Here is a 22,778-nt window from a genome sequence, read left to right as displayed (position 1 = left end):
TCTGGGTTTAGACATTGAGACAACACTGCCACCACGAGGTCAAACTGGAAGTTACAACTTTGCCCTTTTTCATTTTGATCCCACATTCTGTTACATTATTACAGATAAACACTGCTTAGATAAAAAGCAAAGCAAAAAAAAAAAAAAAAATATTTATCATTTTTACAATGTACTGGACAAATAGTTTAAAGGAATATGAGGCGGTTGAGCACTTAATTGAATGAAATAAACGAATTCTACAGGTCGTATAGTTGCAGGTCACCGATGACCCGAGTTATGTATTTAAGTGGAAAATCCAGTGAGTTTGATTTCCTGCATGGATGTTTTCCAAAGTCAACACAAGGTTTAGTTCCATCCCATCATTTCTTCTGCACAGGTCTCCTGGCTCTGCTGGCCAGCCTGGTCATGCAGCCAGCAGTCGACGCCGCCCCTGTGGGGACCGGGGACTCCTGGATGACCATCCAGCAGCTGCTGTGGCCCTACACAGGCCTTCGGCACAATGGACAGCCCCCCGTCTAGCCCGAGTCCCGGGGTGGATGATGCCCATCAGCTCTCTGCGGAGATATTTCCTGTGCGCTGGGTGTGGTGGTGGTGGTGAGGAGGGTTGGGGGGGGGGGGGGGCTACTGGTAGAAAGAAGAGTGAACCGCTCCTGAGCAGAGGCTGCTGGATTGTAAACTGGTGCCTGAAGATTCCCAAAACAAGACTTGCATTGACAGCACAGGCCTCAGAGGATAGTTAACCCTTCGGAGGATTTTATGCATCACATCACTTTTGCTAAAGGTGTGTGTGTGTGTGTGTGAGTGTGAGAGTGTGTGTGTGTGAGAGTGCGTGCGCGTGTGTGTTAAGGTGGGCTGCTCCACATCCTTCAACCCATTATGATGCTGTCAGTGCTGCAGGTAACCGTTTACCTGGCCCCAACACAATCTGCCTAATCGGGCTCGATGAGTCACCAGCGCTGCCACAACGTCGACTAATCATGTCACAACTATTTAAGAATGAGAGCACTGAGAAGTATTTTAAACGGGCCGCTCCGACCGCCACACGGCTTTTAAAACACATTTCATGTCAGCCTTTTAAATGAGATTTTACAACTTTCAAGTCTATAAACACTGGTAATAAAACTTGGATTATTGTTTTTAAGTTTATAAATTCTATATTTGAGTTTGTTAGTTTTGAGTGGGAAGCATATGTTTATTTTTGTTAAGTTATAATTCTGCATTGTTCCAGTCATAACACCAGAGTTTGTTGGGTTTTTTTGTTTTTTATTATTTTTCTCTAAGTTCTTGCCGTGGTTGTCACCGTTTTAAATTTCATACACTTTTGTATGTTCCAAAGAAGATGCGTGGATTTTTTTGCACAAATAAAGTAGCCAATTCTACAATAGAAGATGTGTTTTTCTTGCGTGCATCCACATGTACATCTCAAATTCAGGTCCCTAAAAATGTCTTTAATTGGGGCTTCAACAGAGGTTATGAATACATCAGGGGTCTGGTGGCACACAGCAGGCTCTGTACCGTGTCCACGAACAGATGATGGGATTTTCTGCTGCGAGCGATGCCGTCGGGGCTCATGTCGTCCTGGAGCATGTGGATGAAGGTGGAGTGAAACTCGCTGCCGGGATGGTGGTCTGGAGAGAAAGCGTCACTCTTCTCTGTGATCTCCAGCTTTTGACTTCTCTGAGCTTTCAGCAGGTACAGACTCCACGAGTCCTTGGGCACAGGGGCGGGGCCGAGGTGCTCGCACACCTGGCGGAGGAGAGCGAGGAAGTACAGCAGAGAAGTTCTGAGTTAAATTAGGGTTTTAAGTGTTTTCACCTCTGCTCTGTTCACCGAACTGAGGCCGAGACTGTCCTCGTGCTCGTGGCTGTGTAAATGTCGGAGAGGCCGGGTGACACAGGGACCTTGCAGCTGTGGTTCAGCCCTCGTCGCTGCATTGACAACATCCAGTTACTTATTGCCGTACCAGTGCTTAGAATGACCCTCCACATGTGGCTGATGACTCGATATGCGCAGGAGGAGATGCTGTAGGTGGCTGTGTACCCCCTCCTCCGACCAACAGAGCGAGGCAGCAGCTAAAGCATCGCTGTAGTCCACAGCCCACTGATATAGATTTTGTGTGTGTGTGTTTAAGTTTAAGGATACCTGCATGACCAGATGCTCAGCTCCACATTTGGCGTTCCACTTGCTCCACGAGAAAGCACAGGCAGAGGCGAAGAGGGCCATCTGCTCGTAGGCAGCGTGTTCTGTGAGAGGGTCCTGCAGAGGAGACGAGAAACTACACGGTCAACGGTTTATCGTGCTGTGAGAAATCTGGTAGATGGCACAAAGTATTTTTTTATATTGTATCTTCTCTAGGTAGCAGGAGCACATAAGCAACTGCGAAAGTGTCAACTTCAAAGTGGGGAAATACACCTGAACGCCTGTAGAAATAATGCCATCAAGCTCAGGGGTGATGTAGTGATCCAAACGTCTGCATGTAGCCACCGAGTATGCTGACATTAGTATGCACAGCAGCTCAGTATTAACCTGGTGCGAACTGCATGAATATGGGTCTGGTCTCCCTCCACAGGAAATCGTTTGCAGTAGTTCCATCCTACTGGGCGTAGACCTCGGGGTCATTTTAACCAATCGGCATGTGCCAACACTATCTGACACTGTGACACCACTTTGACTACCTCTTCCAAAGCGTTATTTCCTGAGTACAGCATACGTTGTAAATTGTTTTAATGAACAGCAGCAGCTTGACAAGGTGCCGAGAGTTTATTCTGCACTGAACGTATACCAGACTATTCACAGCGAAGAAAACTGGAGCTGTGGTCGACGGTCAGTGCAGCCAGACTGGCTCTGTATAGCCCAGATACCTAAACTAAGCCAAACTTTAATCAAATTTAGTATCTTCTTGTTCCTCTATTTAAAAAAAAACCAAAAAAAAACCCAAGATGAGACCTTGCCGCAGCTGCTGATGTATTTGTCGGTGTACTCGTTCACAAAAATGTTGATCCCGGAGTTGGGCATGGCCCTCTGCAGGGCGGGGCCACTCATCCATTTCCCCGTGAGGTGAGAGAAGCCTTTGTTTTGCTTTGACTGCAACATACACTGATTATCCTGCGAATCAAACAGACACACCGATTATCAGAGCCGGGCGACATCTCCTGATTAACTGCACTTTCACTGTCTCTGACCTGGACAGTGATGCTGAGGTCGATGAGTGCCCCGCTGACAGTGAACAGAGCCGAGTCCTGGCCCAGCGGCCGGAGCTCCCAGCTCTGGAAGGGAAGGTTGGCGTAGGTTTCCTGCAGCAGCACGAAGGCTTGGAAGGAGTCCATGTTGAAGGAGATTTTGGCCTCAGCTTCCTCATAAGAGATGTCAGTGATGCCGTCCATCCTCCACTGCTTCCCTGGATGAGAGGTCACTTTCAAAGTCCAGGACTGTTTGTGGCCTTTCAAATATCTTTCAAAGCCTGATCATCATTTTCAACTTAGTCTGCAGTCAGTCTTTACAATTTGTATGTTTAAAGTATTATTCAGTGTGTGCGGCTGTCTGTCCTACCTGCAGTGTCCCAACGAGCCACTTGTGGAGCTACCAAGAAGGCAGCAGAGTCGGGCAGTGTCACGGACACCCCAACGGGAGGGCAGGTGAGGGCCTCAAAGTTCTCTGATGGGTACTCGAACAGCTGCAGCCCTGTTCGAAGCAGCTAAAAGAAAACAAGCATGGGGGGGGGGGCGACGTTGTGCGAGGTCGACTATAGCCGCTGATGTTGGTGTAAGACTAAAAATCGTTTCCGCTCACCTGTCTGATTTCCCAACCATTGAACCGGTGAGCTTGAGGCGGGAGGCGAAACACGTCGTAGTAAAAGACCCCACCGAGAGGCGTGTACTGCATCAGATCCACCACCTGGGTACCACCGTTCTTTACCAAAAGCTGCTCTGGGGGAGGAGTCAGCTTCCCCTCAGCTGGAGAGAGAGAGAGAAAAGAATCATTCAAGACAGAAGAAGAGTTGCTGGTTAATTATCTGCAGAAAAATAAGAGTTCCTCGCTGTGTTTCAAATTGCATACTTCCCTTAGTACAATGGAATATAGTGCCCTTCCACGTTAGGACTCTGACTTATGCAGGAATTTTGACAGATTAGTGTTGTTTTAAACTGCACACTGCTGTTCTGCACTGACCTGAGAAAAAACCTCAGCATGTGAGGACATTACCCGCCAGAAAATCTACAGCTATAATAAACGCACTGGTGACTTCTGTCCAGCAGCAGAAGTGCAAAAGAGACACTTTTGTGAGGTGTTCAGGAACACCTGCAGCTTCCTCAGACGCCTTAATTAAAGAAATTCTTTACATCTGTGGCATATTTCTGTACATAACACTGTGAAAGTAATTATGCACTTAAAATAGTGAGTGTTAGTACACAAGTACGCCATTTGGAACACAGCACTTCTCTCTAAAATTGATTCCTACCTGATTTTATAACTGTCATTAACACAGAAACATATACAGTCATGAATTAATTTATTGTTATCCTTAATAGCTCATAGAAATAATGTTTTAATTCTCTCGAGAGTGATAAAATTAAAACCAATATTCTCATGTACATCTGCAGCCTTTGGTGTGTAACAGAGTAAAGCAAATAAAGTGTGAGAAAAGATCAAATAACTGCTTCTTCTAAAAAGTGTTGCATCCTCACCGGTCCTTCCTCTCACCTCCCTGTTTTGTTTTGTTTTGTTTTTTGTTATATTGTTTTAGTCAATGCTTCAATTTAAGTGACAGCAGGTTTAAATTGTCAGCAGGAAATGCCAGGTTGGGCAGCTTACCATCGTCTACCTGCATCTGTGTCTGGATCTGACCCTCCTCAGGCTGAGGACTGACTTCCCTCTGGGAGATGCACAGACAATAAGAATGAAAAACCTGACAGTGAATGAAGGAAGCCAGGAACCAAGAACCCGCCCTCTTCATCTTACCTTCCTCCCTCGTTCTTCCTCGTTCCCTACGAGAGACCTGAGGGACACACTGAAGGATGAGACCCCAGAACAGTGGCAGCAGTAGAGAGAGACCGAGAGAGAACAGTACTCGACCTGCAGCTGGGAGTGTCTGTGCTCAGGTGAGTCATCCGGGCCATCAACGACAGGTGGTCGTAGCGTGTGCGGAGGATCCGTATGGCGATGTCGCTCACAGCCATCTGCTTGGGAAGCTGGAAGCCCATACCCACCTCGTCGAAGTTTAAACCTTTAAACCTTACAAACGGAGAGAAGCACTGCAGCAGTCAGGAGAAATCACCTGCAGTTTGTGTATGATCAGTACAAGAAGAATCGTTTTTTGACAGCATGTTACACACAAAGGAGTTTAACCCATCTGTGAGGATTCAACACACACACACACACACACACACACACACACACACACACACACACACACACACAGAGCAGTGGGCAGGTAACCCAGACAGCCTGATGGTTGAAGGCCTAGAAACCATTAAAAAGAGCGTTTGGGAAATTACTATTATGGTATTATTGCAGAGAGAAATCCAGGGTTGTAATCCAGTTTTGTTTGAACATGTACAAGCACCTTGTTTTTAGTATTTCTTCATTAAATAGCCATCTAAATAAAGGTGTTTTTGCCGGGAGAGTGCCTTGGACTTTTGTTTCTTTTTTAACTTTTTGCATTCCCCTCCAAGGAGCACCGTCATTCAATGAGTTTGAACTTCTGAGCACTCTGGACCTTTTCCTGTTTGAAGGCACCCAGAGAGCAGTTGGGGGTTAGCTGCCTTGATCAAAGGCACATCAGCCGTGGATGCTGAAGGAGGGGAAAGTGCTGTTTAAGTAGCTACTTGGAATGCGTTCCAGGAGAAGAGGAGATTTGGAGATTTGTTTTCAGTGTACACAGGACACAGTTGTAGAAACAAACCTGGGATTCATCTTGATGTTGGCCCAGAGACACAGAGTGACATTCTCATCTCTGATCACAGTCTGCATGTTGCCCGTCTCAGTGTCGATGTTGGAGCTGGCATTCTGGGACCAGAGACATTCAGGAGACACGAAACACAGTGTTTTTCAAGTCTTGCAATCAAATGCTTTACTGTGTGTAAACACAGAGCCCAACCAACATATCCACAGACTGATCTTAGCCCCTCATATTGACCTATGATTAAAAAAATATATATCAGTATTGGCGTATGTGTTGGCTGATATGGAAACTTTTTTCGTCAGAACATATTGCACAAAAATATGCTTGTGGTGAATTAGAAAAATAGTTTTATTTGTGTGTGTTTTATAGTTATTTATAATTATAAAGTTCCCAGTGAAGTGTGCTGTGTGGACGATAAACTGTAAAATATCCTGACTCCATTACATATTTTTGTAAAAAAAAGTGTCTGATAACCATATGTGAGGGTTCCTTGCAAACAAAATTATATATACAGTATTTACAGTATATATATATATATATATATATATAAACTATTGGCCAATATATCAATTTATATTTTTTTTTTACTCCCCAATATCAGCATCGGCCCGAAAAATCCAGCATCAGTCAGGCTCTAGTGTCTTGTACCTTGAGGATCTCCTCGGTGGAGAGGAGCAGTTTGGAGTGGATCAGCTCCAGCAGCTCCATCAGAGACTCCTGGTACTTGTGGCTTTCTTGTGGATCTATACCATCCTTGAGCAGACCGTCCAGCTCCTCCACCAGCTACAAGGGCAAATCATGTCCATTGAGCATTTAATATGCATTACCACCTTGTTAAAAAAAATTACACACATATACAAAACACACTGACCAGCAGGGCGAGGTTAAATTCCTTGAGCACGAGTGTCATGTTGATCTCCGGGTCGTCTCTCCACAAGGTGACGTACGAGTTAATTTCGCGAGGCACTGCTGGATCCGGTGCGCCATCACAACGCATGTATCTCTCCCACTGTGCACAAAGCATACACTGAATGTTCTTATCAGCCAACCAGGGATCAGTCAGAGGCACTCCCAAAGGGAACTAAAGAAAGTTGGGTCAGATTATGTCCTTAGCATGGTATTTTGTAGTAAACAAAATAGCTTTCTATGTTTGTGTTCAATGATAACCTTTTTTTTTTTTTTCCATAGTAGTATTTAATATACTGTGGATCAAACTTGCATTCCAATCATTATTGTTTCCATGTGTCAGACATCCTGACTCGGCCTGACACCATTATTGCATAATCATGTTTCATGTTCATGTTTAAAAATAACTAACAATAGTAATGTCGTTTTTGAACGTCATGTCCACAGTGTGTCCCACTGTTTTATTGTATATGTCAGTATAGGCTTTGTATAAAAAAGGTTTTATTTATGATATCTTCCCCATGCAATTTGTATTTTAATGTCTGATGCCAATAAATGTCTATTCAACCTCATAACTATAACTGAACTATTATTAAGCTTCCAATTAAATCATGTCATCATTTAAAAAAAGAAAAAAAAACATTTTTAAACATTAATTGCAATTTTTTTGGGTGACAATTAAAAATGTCATGATCATCACAGCCCTAATCCTGACAAATCTTTTATGTCAGTCTCTCACTATAAAATTACACACACACACACACACACACACACACACACACACACACCTTGGCTGCCTCCAGAACATCATTTTTCCATTTGGTTACTGCGATATGATTCTCCTCCAGTAGATGGCCCAACTCGTTGAGCTCATCTTCTCTGCGCTCTTGATCCTGTCAGCAACAGATATCCATGAACACAGCAAACACTTTCACACACTTAAAACACAACAGCGTGGTGTGCTGTGTGTTTTCTGTTTTAAAGTGCGCAGGTGCGGTTTTCAGTCATCAGGGTTCAGGTGGTCTGACCTTCAGCTCGAGCTTCTCTATATCCTTCTCCTTCCTCTCTCTTTCCAGTCTCTCCTCTTCATCTCTTTCTTCCTGGAGACGGGATTCCTCTATAAAGCACAAACACAAACAGATTAGATTCCATTCATTCATTTCATACATTGCATCACAGCCTGCTCGTCTAACAAGTAGCTGGTTTTACCTCAGCTCAGAGAAGTGAAGCTGTTTTGGCAGACGTACCCACACAGGCCTGTCAGATGAGCTCCAGTCAGAGTTCCCACTCTTAAATCAAGTGTCAAATTTCCTGACTTTTCCCTGACTTTCAAGGACTAAAAAGCTGAAATTCCATCACCTATAATGAACAGAAAACAAATACTGCCATTGTGCTGAGCAGACAAGAACAAATTCTGTTAAAAATGGGCTGACACATGCTCCTACTGTTGCGCTGGTATTGGAAAAAATGTAATACCTGTCTAAATACTGGCTGCACAGGCAAATCATGTATCTAACAATAACGGCTCGCAACCGAATAATCTCAATCTCTGTGACCACTAATGTTACCAAACAGACACAATGACAATAACTGGCGTTAACATTACAGCTGCATACATGGAAAATATTACATTTTGATAAATGGCAACTAAAATTTAAACGTGCAGACAAAATTCCTATGATATTCCACAACTTCCAAGACGTTATCAAATTCCTTGACTTTCCACGTCTGGAAAAGAGTTTTTAAAATTCCCTGAACCGAGGCGACCCTGCAGCATCAACACCATCAGTCAAGCTCCAAATGTGTTCATGTTATTTGATTTTAAACTCAATGTGAACACTACAAGTTATACAGCAGTCAGCGTATAGGTCAGTTTGCATTAATGCTACCATTAGGAGGCAAAACCTGCATGTTTCAGACACGTATGCACAACTGACAGATCAGCTCGTTACAGATTCTTCCCAAACTTATCCATTATTCTAGCTCACTCGTTCAACTCTGACAAAGGAAATACAACCATATATCCAATATTTAGCTCCATATTTTAACCATTTGTCCATTACTTTAACTGAACTCACCTTTATATAGCACTTTTCATACAAACATGCAGGCCAAAATGCCTCACATTAAAACAACACACAAAAATATAAGCACAAAATTGACAATAATAATAATAATACGAGACTAAAACTCACAACAATAAAACAATAAAGTATTAGAAATCAATATAAAGAAATCAATAACAGAATTAACACCAGGGATTAAAAAAATAAAAAAAAAATAGCATTAAATGATAATGAGAAGAACTTAAAAACCCTTGACTTCAAATTAAAAGCCAGACTAAAAAGTTAAATTTCCTTTTAGAAATAGAGAGAGTTGCCATACTAATGTCCACCTGGCTATTTATGAGCTTCAACAAACCATTTAATTTATTACTTTCACTTAACTATTTCTTACGGTTAGCTATCTATTTCAAACACTCATCCACTACATTTAGCCAACAGGTTAAACTTCTGTGCTTTTTTTTTTTTTTTTTTTTTTTTTGCAGTCTAGTTTTCATGACTCACTGCAGACATTTTTCTTCTTTTTTTTTTAATCTAATTGTAATTATATTGTTTTTAAATAGTTAAGCTATTCTTTCCATGTACCCCTGCTGAGGAATCCCTGGTTCAGATGAATAAAGACAGATATCTGGATTACCTTCATCTCGCAGCCTCTTCTCCTCCTCCTCTTGCAGCAGCTTCGCTTTCTGAGTCTTGCTCAACTTCTTCCCCTTTTTGGTCGGCTTCAAACACCAAAACATTACAAGTGAGTGTTTTAAAAAAAAAAAAAAAAAAAAAAAGGGGGGACACCTCAGTATTAAATCTCTACGTGCATGGAAATGGCTTCGTTGTGCAGGGTACGCAGTGACAGTACAATCATCTGTGGCAGTGACAATGCCTTCCTGCATGTATCCTCAGTACATTTAGGTAGGCAGGTAGGTATTTACTTTATTAATCCCCGAGGGGAAAAAAAAATTTCACTACAGCAGCATACAGAAGCAATAAGATAATAATAGAAATAATAGAATAAAATAATATAAGCCTGAAGTGTAATTATGTGCTGACTGCATGTTTCTAGATACCTTTGTTTTCTTTCCCGGCTATCATCGACAGGACAAAAACATAGAGAGGCGGTTACAGGGGACATGCTTCACGACATCAGGAAAAAGAAACAGACGAGATGCTGAAGACAATAAAGCAGTAAAACACGTAAAAGCGAAGCTGCAGCACTATTCTGCAAGATAGTATCTTCAGCCTCACTTTTTATCTCTTGAAACTATTAAATATAGTTGCTCTTAAACGCTGCCGTATAAACGCAATATTATTTCAGAACATTTAGTGAAAGAAAATAGTAAAAACTCACCATGTTGAAACCCCCCCAAAATAAAAAAAAACTCTCAAGCGTCCAAGGGAACCATAGAAACCGTTGCGCATGCGCACTGGTCTGTTTTTATTTGCGACACAACGGAACGCCGTACGGCAGTGTGTCCAAGTCACCGAGCTAACCCCTGTTTTTCAAAGGAAGGACAAAGTGGAGAGGACACGTCACTTCATTTGTTGCACCGCTTAAGTAAATACGCCAACAAAAATACCGCGTGTAAATGTGAATTCACTGTTGAACGTGGTCGTTCGTAGAGCTGGTGGGAAATGTAGGGTGTTACGTGCTAACTCACAGGCTAACTATTTAGCTGTAAGTTGGCGAGCTATCAGTTGTGTTTGTGTTTGTGTTTTTTTTTGCCTGCTCTGATCTCCTGTCTCTCGTTTTCCTCTCGTTTCAGAAAGGTTGAGGGGCTCCCCTTCGTTTCTGACATGGCCAACCCTTTAAGGGGGGAGGTTATCAGGCTGTACAAAAATGTAAGTGCCTTCGTCAAAACGAGCACAAAACACAAGGTTTCAGCTGCGTCTTGTACTGATGATGATGATGATGATGATGATGATGGTGATCAGCTGATTTCTGTGTCTCCTACCAGCTTCTGTATCTCGGCCGTGAGTACCCAAAGGGAGCAGCGTATTTCCGGGATCGCCTGAAGTCATCTTTCATGAAGAACAAAGACGTGACGGACCCCGACCAGATCAAACAGCTGGTGGCCCGGGGCGACTTCGTCATCAAGGAACTGGAGGCTCTCTATTTCCTCAGAAAGTACCGGACCATGAAGAAGAGGTATTACGAACCTGAAAAGCAATAACACACACACACACAGGACTTCAATGTGAACCACAGTAGATCAATCTATACCTGTTAATACCTGATGTTGATAATATACAGTCTAAAGAAAACCCATCTCTGAGTGCCAGGAAGTGATGGTGATATATTACAGACTGTGCTTTGGCACGAAGGCGCAGTTGTAGGAAAGGACAGTGTTTCACATCTGTATGTGTGCTGATGTCATAGGTTTCGTTTCACAGCAGCTGTCAGGCCTACTTTGGCAGAATTGTAAACATTTCCTCAGGTCTGACCATCCGGTGTCGACTTTGAAATGCTCGGATCGGGACGTTTGTCGGGATTCGTAGCGAATAAAGACGCAGACAGGTGTTTGATCTGTATTAAACTGTGGAAGGGATATATTAAACTGACTGAATCGTGTACAGTGTAATGCCAGAGTTATGGACTGTATTTCAGTGTATATAATTGTAAATACATGGTCACATTTCTTGAATGAATGAATGTACATGACTATGTATCAATGCATTATGAGATTAAAAAAAAAAGCAAAAATAAGTGTTACAAAATGTACAGATTTTTTTAAAACAGCGATGTCCTGTGCCATAATAAATATTATAAAAACATGTTGTTGTTCATTTAAACTATTTCATACAGTTTGTATCCATTGCATATCAGTAGACAAAGAAACTGTCTGGCTAAAAGAAGTTAACATTCATACCCCCCCCCCCCCCCGATATTGACACCTTTGTCACACTTATGTCAGTTTTAAGTCCAAGAACTTGGCACTGAAAAAAAAATGCGAGAATATTTTGGCTTGTTCAAAAATAGTCATACAATCCTGTGTAGTGGTTCTGTGGTGTAATGTTTAGCACTCTGGGTTTTGAATCCAGCGATCTGAGCTCAAATCTCAGTGGAACTTACTGTTGAGAGACTTCTCGGATAGAGAAGTGAAATACTACTGTGATGGAAATCGTGGAGAGGAGGTGAAGAAGGCAGAGGAGACCATTTTGGGTGTCAACGCAGTGATGTTTATTGGCAGCAGCTCGGCCGAGGAGAGAGATCACAACATGTGGCGATGCCGGGTTGCTACACCTCTCTGCCTGTACTCTCCCACGGGCTCAACTATAGGAACACAATGTGTCCTTGGCTGAATACGGTCAGATATAATTAACATGTAGCAGGAACAGTTCGTTCCTGAGGACGGGGTGTTCCTTATGGGACCTTCACTCCATTCAGGGAAACAGAGGAGTCTCATAGTACGTCAGGACTAAACAATAGAATTTCCCTGACAATTACCAACACTGAATTATGTGTATTTCTTAGTATAGTAACAGTTCCGGTGAGGTGCTATTATCGTAAAAATGTTTCTTGGCAGTTTTAAGTAGAACTAAAAAACATTTAAACTGCAGACTCCCATTCTACTAACACACCTTCATTAAAACCTGCTCTTGGAAATATATATATGAAATGGGCGGCACAGTGGTGCAGTGATTAGCATTGTCACCTCAGCCAAAAGGGTTCGAATCCGGTCCTGGGCCTTTGTGTGGGGAGTTTGCATGTTCTCCCTGTGCTTGCGCGGGTTCTCTCCGGGTGCTCCGGCTTCCTCCCAACATCCAAAAACATGCACCTCAGGTTAATTGGTGGTTCTAGAAATTGCCCTTAAGTGTGAATGGTCTTTGTTTCCGTCGGTCTCTCTGTGGCCCTGGGAGGGAGACTGTAGACTGGGTTGCACACTAATCAGAAGGTTGGTGGCTCAGTCCCCAGCTCCTCCTGCCCACATGCCCAAGCGTCCCTGAGCAAGACACTGAACCCTAAATTGCTCCCGATGGTGTACCATCAGTATGTTGTAAGTCGCTTTGGATAAAAGCATCAGCTAAATGACATGTAATGTAATAAAATATATCATTTGAGCTAGCTTGTGTAGTTATCCCACAGTGTAATGGTGAGCACTCTGGATTCTGAATCCAGAAATCTGAGTTCAAATCTCAGTGGGACCCAATTTGGAGTGGAGGTACATGCTCTGTAGTGTGAAAAAAAATGTTCACCTGATCAGTAAATTTTGTGTATAACCCACTGATTTCAGGCTACTGTTACTAAATGATGCTTCATACAGATGACCATGTTGTAAACCTGTAGTTTACCTCAAAATGGAAATACCTCTCTGGCATTTTCTTGTAGTTTTGACAACTCATGGTACACATTGCAGACATGCCCTTTGTCTTTCAGGTTGAACTATTTTTATATCAATATTGTTTGGTCAAACATTCCAGTTTCTTTCTCAAGGAGTTGTCAGTTCCTTGTCCTTCCAAATATGACACTAATGACGAATAAACAACAACTGCCAGGAGTAAGATTCAACCCCACACCTCCAGGGGAGACTGCAACTTAAATACAGCGTCTTGGACCGCTTGGTTTTAACCCACTGTGACATCACCCATTGGTGTGTGAACCATTGCTTTGAAGCCTCAAGTCTGCCTTCACCAAGGTATCTTGAAGCCAATCCCTAGTGGCCATCATTGGCATTGCACTTTAAAGCACTTATGCATTGGCTTCAGTTTTCAGACTTAGAGACTCTATCCATTTGTATGCACAATCTATGATGTGCTATGATGTGGCAGCATCAATGATCATGAGGTGCACCACAGAGCAACACAGCAAATTTGTTTATTATTCTGATTTTCATTTAAAACTAACATGAAAGCATACCTTTAGAAGCAGTCCTTATTTAAAAAAAGAAAACAGTCCAATTTCTCTGCTATTTCATAAAACATTCCTAAAAATGTTCAGAACAACTATATTGGACTATAATTTGATTTATTCTGTGTATTCTGTGTCACAGAAAGCAGGATTTGTGTTGCCATTTCTTGTCACGTCAGCTTTTCTTGTTCTTCTTATGACCTGACCAAGAAAAAATACAAACCAAAAGTCAGCAGCAGTTATAAATCAGTAGCTTTGGATACTTTTTCATTCCTGCAACACTTACGCAGCCTTTGAGAAACTTGAATAGGTGATAGGACATTGTGTCTTCTTTCATTAACATAAGCTTTGGTTCTACGCTCTCCCTCCAGCCTCCTGAAATGTTCAAAGGTAAGAAGAAAAAGGTCACTCGATCGGATTTTCATACGGCAGCCAATGGCAAAAATATATGTCTTTACCTGTCAAGAGGCTGACAGCAACTCCCACACTCATAGCTACCCCAGTTCCAATGAGACTGAGGTAAAGGTAGGAAGGAGAGTGGCAACATCTGGGGGTGGAAAAAAAATAGTGCACACCACTCTGTCATCTTGTGAATATGATTGCAGCATATTGTTGAATTATTTTTAAGAATATGAATCTAAACACATAAAAAAGGAGTGAATTCTTAACATAAGTAAGTTACATAGGCCCTAATGATGGCAATGTCACGGCAGTAATATTGATCTTGAAAAATAATGAAAGGATAGACATGGACTTCAGTGCAGACATGATCCTTGGTCCTTTGGTACATGAATTTGTGTACCAAATTTCGTGGTAGTCATTCCAATAGTTGTTTTATTAAAAAAGAGTGCACCTTCTGGGGGCCATTATTGTCTGTACAAAATTTCAAGGGAATCCATCAAGTAGTTTCTGAGATATTCCAGTCTAATCTAAAGCAGTGCACCAACCTACTAACGGGCTCTCCCCAGAGCCATGCTGCTTTATCTTCGCCCATTTTTCATCTAGTGCAATCATCATCTGTTACTAACAAACTGAAGGTCTCAACGGTCACGCTCATGGACCATTTAGAATCTTTGCAGTACACAAAGTCCTTATTTCTTCTGGGAGAACTACATATTTACTAGAATGTGAAACCAGCAGAACATGGCATCCCACCTGATTGTACACCAAGCAGTCACAACAAGTACTTTATTTCAATAAATCATTCACCACAGCCAGTTACACCCTTACACGTCATTCGGTGCTGGGGCTGTGGTACTGGAGCTTGGTTCTGTTGGCAGAGGAGTGGAGGTCCAGTTAAGACTGCCAGGAGTAGTGAAGTTACAACCTTCAGTGGTCAGTGACAGAGGTCGGTTCATCTCAGGAGGGGGAGGGAATATAATTTGTCCAATGCTCACGCAAATGGCCGCAACCAACCCTAACACAAGACCTGAGGAAGCTCCCTGTGGGGAAACACGTAATATATCATGAAACTCCCTCGCAATCAAAAAAAAACATGATCAGATTATTATTCATTCACACACGTTTTTTTATATATAGATGAGCATTGAGCGATATTTAAATCAAAGTCTGGCAAATCTGATCATCTCACATCACAAATTTATGATCAAAATATTAAGCAAAAACAACAACAACAAAAACATCAGATGTTAGTTATTAGTAAGATATTTGCAATTCTCGATTTGTTTCTTTGTTGGATATTAAGATGAGAAAAGGGAATCACATAACAAAAAGAAAAAGCTGTAATGAGGGTGGGCCTACTTTGGAGTTGACAAAGGGACAGAGGACACCCAAAGAGAACAGGCCAAGTAACGGACCTCCAATGACTCCCATGATGATGCTAACTGCCTGTTTAAGGAGAAACAAATGCACAGTTCTGCCTTAAAAATGCTTAAGAGAGCTGGAGAGCCCAACACATTTTCTGCAGAGATATTCAATTATTTTGTACTGCTTATAACAAATTCTTAATTACATTGTTCTGGCTTTTGGTTGCCCACAAATTGCAATACTTGTGTATTAACAGGTGTACCCTACCTGTACCATCCCTTCCATGAATGATGCAAGTCCAGCCATGGCAATGCATAGAAGCCCATAAAACAAACCTGGAACAACATTGGTTCAAACACAGAGAGAGTTACCTGCCTCAGTCACACACCAGTATTCAATGCACAAATCATTTATCTAACGAGGAGTATATACTGCAAACAAGAAAATGCCACTTTCTGAGTGTTTTGGAGAGGATAAACAAGTTTTTATCCGATAGGTTGATGTATGGTTTAACCAGGTCCTCTTGAGTTACTGCAGCCAGAGCATTGATGGCGGAAGAAACTGTGCTGCAGTTGAAATAAAAGCAAAACCCAAGAACCATTACATTTTCAAGTTTTCAATGACAAATGCATCTTTGAAGCGCTGGTTATGTGTCATTAGTTGATACAAAGGTTGGATCAAATCAATATATAAAATACCAAACAATGATGGACAGAGCTAAGAAACAATATTTCAATACGTTACCCAGATACACAATATGCCACAGCTAAAAAATGCTAAATTTGGGCATTAAACCTAACGAGTGAAATATGAGCAATGTTGAGTATAAACCTTAAACAGGCGCTAAAGATTCCTGCAAAGAAAAGTCCCGGTAGGCCAGGGAGGTCTGTCAAGATGTCCATTACCAAATATGGCATCAGCTATAAAGAGAGAATGATAGGGATTAAGATGAGTATTTGAAATAGACATTCTTTCCTCTTTTATGTGTGTGTGTGTGTGTGTGTGTGTGTGTGTGTGTGTGTGTGTGTGTGTGTGTGTGTGTGTGTGTGTGTGTGTGTGTGTGTGTGTGTGTTTTCTATCCAGACACTGACGACCATAAATAACTGTGGTACCTGATCAGGAGCAGAAATCAGTCCAGCTGTCCAGGGGTCACAGTGCTTATAGAGGGAGTAGAGGCACAGTCCAGCAAACACTGAAGGCAACAGGATGGAATAAAGACCTAACAGGTTGATGTAAACAGCTCTGAAAAAAACAACAACAACACAACCTTGTGAAAAACATGGAAGAAATCTATAGAATGCAGGATAAACAGCATCTGCTATCACTGTATCCTGATGACGTCATAATAATTTATGATAATCAAAGTCATATTTATCTTTACAAAGTGTATGATCATGATATCTGTTATTTGCCCATCAAACTCCATCTCTCTACTAGCTTTAGTTGAAGCAGATTTAACACACTGTATATGTGCTTGTGTCACCTCTGAGTTTTCTTTACATAAATATACGATGGACCCTGAAGATTGGACTAACATTTAGCATAACATGGCACCTCCAATGCAACCAAGTATGACGCCAAAGCATGTTATACACATGTCTGTCTACTGCAGCATACTGTGTCAGTGTCACGGTTTGTTTCGCCCAAAAGCCCCATGGTTAGGTTTTGGAAAAAAAAACATGTAGTTAGACTGCTTTAGTAGGGTTAGGAAAAGATTGCTTTCAAGAAATATGTTACTTTTTCACAGACTTGAACCCCATTCAATGAGGTGAAGGTCCTGGGTTTATGCCATTGAACCACCCCAAACCTGCCTTTCAACATCAGCATTTTTGTATTTCATCAAATAACTTCCATCATATGACACTGACATGGGATACTACTGCATAATAAGTGTATTACAAATCTATGTAGAATAGTATTCTACATTCTTCTCAGTAAAAATGTGACCCACAGTCTGGCATGAGTGATGCTCTTGCAGGAAATGTATCTCTGAACCTGAGACTGGTCGGTCCCATAGACAAAAGTCCAGCCAACCGTCCCTCCGATGACGAGGGTCCAAAAAGTGTGTCTCCTCAGAGGGTTTATGTCAAAGCTATAGGGAAACATAATAAACAGAATTTTTTTATTCACTGAAGCTGAAAGTTGATGAAGTCACCTCACCTCCTGAAATATCTGTTTCCCAAAGTTGAGTTGCAGAGCTTGAATTGAATTCTTTCCATAACATTAGCAAATTCATTCTCTGGTTCTTTATTAATATTTACTCCCAGAGGTTGAGTCTTCCTCCTTCTTGTGAATCTGCCAAGATGGTGGAGACTCCTCCTTGTAAGATCACAGTCTTGATTATAGCAGACAGGTAGCCTGCAAGCATGACTCCAATCTAGAAGATGAAATGAGAGATGGGTTTGGCTTGGTTTGCAACCTCTATTCTGTTTTGGAGGCACATTTGGTTGGTTGATTTGAAAAAAGTTTGGCTAAAATCTTACAACTGTTCTAGAGCTGCAACAAGTAGTTGTAGGAAGCAGGGAAATGTAGGTGTTGTGATAATCATTTTTATATTTTCAAGCTTTTCTTTGTAATGTCTGACAGTAAACTAAATATCTTTATGTTTTGGGATGTCAATTAAAATACAAGCAATTTGAAAGTGTCCTTTTGGACTGTCAGAAATTACAGCTCATATTTCATAGACAAAATGTTTAATCAAGAAAATAATTAGCAGTTTAATGGATGGTAAAAAAAATATTTATTTGTTGAATCTCTATAGCTTTTTCTTGTTGTAGGTTATGCCTTTGAAGAAACACATCCGCCCTGTGTATCATTACGGTGCTATAAAACCACACCCTATTTCTTTCCACCCTGACACCTACCTGGAACACATCAGTCCACACCACCGCCTTCAGGCCACCCTGCATCAATGTGGACCGCAAAACAACAGTTGTACAAGCATGTCCATTCAAATCCAGTTATCCACAGTAAATGTCAAGCACATCAACAAGTTAGGAGTGCCCTATTATATTGCTACATTGCATTGATAGAGCCAGTGTGATGGGTTTTTTCTGTGACTCCCATTTGAATATAATATTTTGTCGTAACATTTGAACAAGGGATATTATCTCAAATTATTTCCTATCATCAAAGTTATTGTATCATGTAACTATTAATACCAGTGTATGGCATCTTTATGGCAGCTTGTTTGTTTGGTTTTCTGTTGAGAATCAGACATATTCAGACATAAAAATTTTAATGATTAAAGTAAGTCAATTGGTATTACAGCCAGGCTTTGGCTAATATTGGCATCTAAGCCAGCACTAGTTAAACCACGGAAGTTTATCCCTGAGTGACCTTTTATTATCACTCAGGGTTAAACTTAACTTAAACTCAGGGTTAAAGTTATTTCGGAATACATCGAAAAGTACTTTAAATGAGCATGTTGTAATTTGGTCTAATCTGGGTTTTTACTGACCAGTGTACAGTAAAGAGTACAGACAGAGGCTGTTGAAAAAATTCCAACCCACAGATTCGTACCGGCAGCTGGAGAGAGAGTAAGAGAGAGAAGACTGATTGATGATTGCCGTTAATTGTGGATGTAATTTACAACCGTGTCTGAAAACAGTGTTCACACGACTGGACAAAACCAAATACCTTTTAAGTGGCCTCATGAATCTGACTGCTGTGGACTGAAACCAACATACCTTGATTTAAAGCAAGGGATGGAACATAAATGACGACTCCACAGAAGAGGGTCTATCACAAAAAAGATAAATAATAACAACATAAATAAAGATAAAGGTTTGTAAAATAAAGACCAAAGTCCTTTAATTATTATTGGCTCTTTACTTACTGAGTAAGTGATGAAGAGTACCGTTGCTAGCAGACGAGTTGCTTTGTTAAATCGTATTTCCAGATACTTGGCAGAGACAAGACAGAAAAGTCAAATAAAATTTAGTAATAATCTTGTGTTTTATTCATATGCTAATCATCTTTTCATAACCATTTATCTCTTTGTGATAATGAGCTAATGTAGTTTTCCATGATAATTAACATTTTGAGTCATTACTAGATGAGTCCAATGCCATTAGATTTCAGACACTCATGTCGTTTTGAAGTCATTATGGTTCTTGGAGTGATGGGGGAACATTTACTCTATCAAAGTACAAATCTGAGGTGTAGTACCCTTACTTCACTGGAGAACTTCTGTTTCATGCTACTTTATATGAAGCCCAGTTCCTCTAAATTCAAAGGTAAATCTTGTACTTTTTGCTCCACTAATTCATTTGACATTTGTAGTAACTAGTTAGATTAGAAATTAAGATTTTAATATGAATAAAACATCCCAACAATATGCCATGTAGTAAACTTTTTTTTCCACTTAACCAGCTTAATCAGTTATAAAAGTTCAAACTGCCTCGTGCTTTTACCTTTGATCTCTCTTTACGATGCATACAGAAAAACAACATGTTCTTTTTCAGCTTGGTATCACGCCAATCTCCAAAATATGTAATACGTCAGACGAATGAAGGATACCGTGTCAGTGCCACTTTCTGCCTTGTCTAGGCGTGAAAAGTACTAGCATGTATGAGCAGCGTCAAAGAAGGACGTCATGTGACGGAGGTCATGTGACTAAGAACAAAGAGTGATAAAGTCCCATGTGGAAGAGGTCGTTGTTAAGTTGGATAGATCAAACAAACGACCCTCACCTGAACAACCGGTGTTCGAGTCCATCAGAAAGTGAAGGACATGGATTTATTTTTAGTAACACATTTGACTAAAGTAACATTAATTGCATAAAATTACATTTTGAATCAAAGCCATTATCTTTTACTGACCTTAATCATTGGGTTTTTGGTGTCTAACGCTCAGGCAACTTATATTTCATGCCTATAGGTGAGGCAAAACATGACACTGTCACGGTATCCTCTAGTGGACTGACCGATGTGTTACACAATTTGGAGAGATACTGGGTTGCATTATGCACAAAAGTAACAGTTTGCTATTAATTGGATACCCTCTGAAAACCGAAACAACACTCACCTCAAAAATGCTGGTGATACCCAGCCTGTAGAAGACCGGGAGAAAGACCTCAGAAGTGATTACAACCGCCAGTGTATTGGCGATACTGACAAGCACAAAGATGGCTCCGTAGTGGTACACCTACAGACAAGGGATCTTTTTAGTTGAAATCAGCAAACACAAAATAACAACACAAACAATAATGGGCAATGACATGAAAATACAGGGTTTTATTGTAATTGAAAACAATTTTGTCTGGGTGGCACCATATGCTGCTCCAAAACCTGCAGGCCTATATATCATTCAGCATTAATGGCTTGCTGATAACAAGCTGAGTGGTCCTACTCCTCTTTAGCACGGAGCACACTGCATCCATGATTTAAAATTTTGATTTGTCAGACCACAGGACAGTTTTCCACTTCGCCTTAGTCCATCTTAAATGAGGTCGGGACTAGAGAAAGCATCGTTGTTTCTGGATCATGTTTATATAGGGCTTCTTTTTTGTGTGGTCAAGTTTTAACCAGCATTTGTGGATATGGCAAAGAACTGTGTTCACAGACAATGGTTTTCAGATGTGTTTCTCAGCCCATGCAGTGATTTCCACTACAGAATTATGTCTGAATATCACAGTCATCCAGTAGGCTACTGGTTTTCGGCCGTGTCCCTGTAGATATCTCCGGATTGTCTGAATTATTTGTATAATATGATGTACTGTAGATGATTAAATCCCTATATTCTTGGCAATTTTACATTGAAGAACATTATTCTTAGATTATTGCACCCTTGTTCCATTTTTTTTTTTTAAATGCTGCAGCCAACAGTTTCAAAATGAGCAAATATTTTTTTCAAAAACAACAAAATGTCTTTGGTCTATTTTCAATTGAATATGGGTTTACATGATTTGCAAATCATTATATTCTCTATTTATTTACAATTTATACAGCGTCCCACTTTTTTGGAAACAGATTTGTCAATCAACTTAACATATATTTTCATTCACCTTAGAAGAAAGTAGTATTTAATCTAATATTCTTCATTGTAATTGATGCGTGGTATTCATCTCAAAAGCTAATGAGCCCAAAGTGACAGGGTCAAATACAACATGTTCCACAATTCAGGGCCAATACTGAACTTATTTCTGTTCAGTGAGCATGAATCGTGGGATTTCAAGTGGAGACAGATTTCTCTACTAGTGCATACATCTTCAGTATCTGTTTGCTTTGGAAAAACTACACAAAACAAGACATTTGTTTTGTGTTTAACCAAGATTCTTGAGTTTCCTCTGCAATTTTGCAGGGTCATGACCCTAAAGAACATATAAACTTAAAAGAAATGAGATGAACTTTAAAAAAAAAAATTATGTTTGACAAACGTCTCCCTGTGTTTCAAATTCTTAAAGAATGTTAACGTGCAGTGAAACACCTCAACAAAGAAAGTCAGCAACAAGGGAAACTGCAGAGAGAATGATTTTTAACTTCAGTCTAAGGTCAAACTATTGTCGCCTTACCTCGACTGGGATGGCCAACATTGTGACAGATGACATGAAGCTGACAGCCAGGGACATGGAAACAGGCAGGGCAGTCAGTTGTCGGCCCCCAGTTAAAAAGTCACTGGAGCTTTCTCGTCCTCTGCTGGTCCAGGCATAAACAAATCCAATGGCAGCCGACACCACCAGCATGAGAACAAACACCACATAGTCTACTACAACAAAGGAGCCTGTTCTCAGTGAGTCCCCTGACATTTTGTTGGAATTCAAAGCAAATCTAAAAATGAAAATCTTGGTCATTCAAACTGGTCAGGAAGTCTTCTACGAATCACTGGAAATCTCGGCACATCAACCATAAATAATCAACTTTGTGTGTCGGGGTGTGAGTGTGGGTGTGGGTGTGTTTTAAACTTTCTAATTCAGCCCATAAATTAAACATGCTGAGTATAGCAACTGATTGACAGATTAAAACTCACACGCACATTAAATAGGTAAAACATTATCGGGAGGTCATCCTTCCTAGGTTATGTAATGAAATAAATAAAGAACACTTTTTATAGTTTTATGGGTGTCACTGCAAACAAAGACAAAGGCCAGATGGCACAAATTGTCACAACAAAGTTTACACACATCCAGCCTGCAAGAGGGACTGTTAAAAAAAAAAGAAAAGAAAATATACAGAATTTTAACATGCATTTACAATCATAAGATTTATTTTTTTTCATATATATTTTTATGTTATGGAGAACAAAAATATATCAATCCATCCTTTTATATTTTAAATGGATCTTGTGTGTCACTGCACCGATT

General features: G+C 40.8%; 4 protein-coding genes across 14 annotated transcripts in view; 2 read left to right on the top strand and 2 right to left on the bottom strand.

Annotated features, from left to right (window-relative positions):
- lrmp (lymphoid-restricted membrane protein) overlaps positions 1–1,404 on the top strand; it is a 37,094-nt gene extending 35,690 nt beyond the window's left edge. For 9 of the 10 annotated variants that reach the window (XM_069156613.1, XM_069156619.1, XM_069156618.1 and 6 more), the window contains one exon: positions 377–1,404. In XM_069156613.1, coding sequence (XP_069012714.1) covers positions 377–519 — 143 coding nt within the window. In that variant the 3' untranslated portion in view covers positions 520–1,404. The remainder of the gene's footprint in view (positions 1–376) is intronic. The other variant, XM_069156616.1, reaches the window with a different exon arrangement.
- dnai7 (dynein axonemal intermediate chain 7) lies at positions 1,243–10,230 on the bottom strand. The gene is made up of 16 exons (XM_069156623.1): positions 10,211–10,230; positions 9,506–9,590; positions 7,834–7,922; positions 7,594–7,698; positions 6,771–6,908; positions 6,548–6,682; positions 5,900–6,003; positions 5,071–5,229; positions 4,957–4,993; positions 4,810–4,870; positions 3,790–3,953; positions 3,550–3,694; positions 3,183–3,397; positions 2,947–3,105; positions 2,143–2,256; positions 1,243–1,746 (listed from the first exon to the last, which is right to left on the bottom strand). Exons 1-16 carry the CDS (start codon positions 10,211–10,213, stop codon positions 1,471–1,473), a joined length of 1,989 nt encoding a protein of 662 aa, XP_069012724.1. The 5' UTR covers positions 10,214–10,230; the 3' UTR covers positions 1,243–1,470.
- Positions 10,231–10,307: 77 nt separating this feature from the next.
- On the top strand, positions 10,308–11,632 carry lyrm5a (LYR motif containing 5a). Of its 2 annotated transcripts, none has more exons than XM_069156627.1 (3): positions 10,308–10,417; positions 10,626–10,701; positions 10,818–11,632. In XM_069156627.1, the coding sequence occupies exons 2-3, from the start codon at positions 10,657–10,659 to the stop codon at positions 11,031–11,033; spliced, it is 261 nt and encodes an 86-aa protein (XP_069012728.1). In that variant the 5' UTR covers positions 10,308–10,417; positions 10,626–10,656; the 3' UTR covers positions 11,034–11,632. The 2 variants fall into 2 exon arrangements, with proteins under 2 accessions (XP_069012728.1, XP_069012729.1); XM_069156628.1 differs by lacking the exon at positions 10,308–10,417 and adding an exon at positions 10,439–10,537.
- Positions 11,633–13,721: 2,089 nt separating this feature from the next.
- On the bottom strand, positions 13,722–22,223 carry LOC138202701 (sodium-coupled monocarboxylate transporter 1-like). Its single transcript, XM_069156958.1, has 17 exons — positions 21,990–22,223; positions 20,504–20,623; positions 19,314–19,379; positions 19,165–19,216; positions 18,936–19,003; positions 18,340–18,378; positions 17,737–17,852; positions 17,427–17,567; positions 16,588–16,717; positions 16,307–16,395; positions 15,908–16,041; positions 15,743–15,810; positions 15,470–15,556; positions 14,939–15,150; positions 14,167–14,255; positions 13,995–14,083; positions 13,722–13,909 (listed from the first exon to the last, which is right to left on the bottom strand). The coding sequence occupies exons 1-17, from the start codon at positions 22,221–22,223 to the stop codon at positions 13,826–13,828; spliced, it is 1,818 nt and encodes a 605-aa protein (XP_069013059.1). The 3' UTR covers positions 13,722–13,825.
- Between the last annotated feature and the right edge of the window lie 555 nt (positions 22,224–22,778).

Source organism: Embiotoca jacksoni, unplaced genomic scaffold (assembly GCF_022577435.1).
Source record: "Embiotoca jacksoni isolate LCO1_2020_lvr unplaced genomic scaffold, fEmbJac1.0.p SCAF_21, whole genome shotgun sequence".
Taxonomy (NCBI): domain Eukaryota; kingdom Metazoa; phylum Chordata; class Actinopteri; family Embiotocidae; genus Embiotoca; species Embiotoca jacksoni.
Note: the sequence above shows the minus strand (reverse complement) of the source record. Positions and strands in the feature narration are given on the sequence as shown.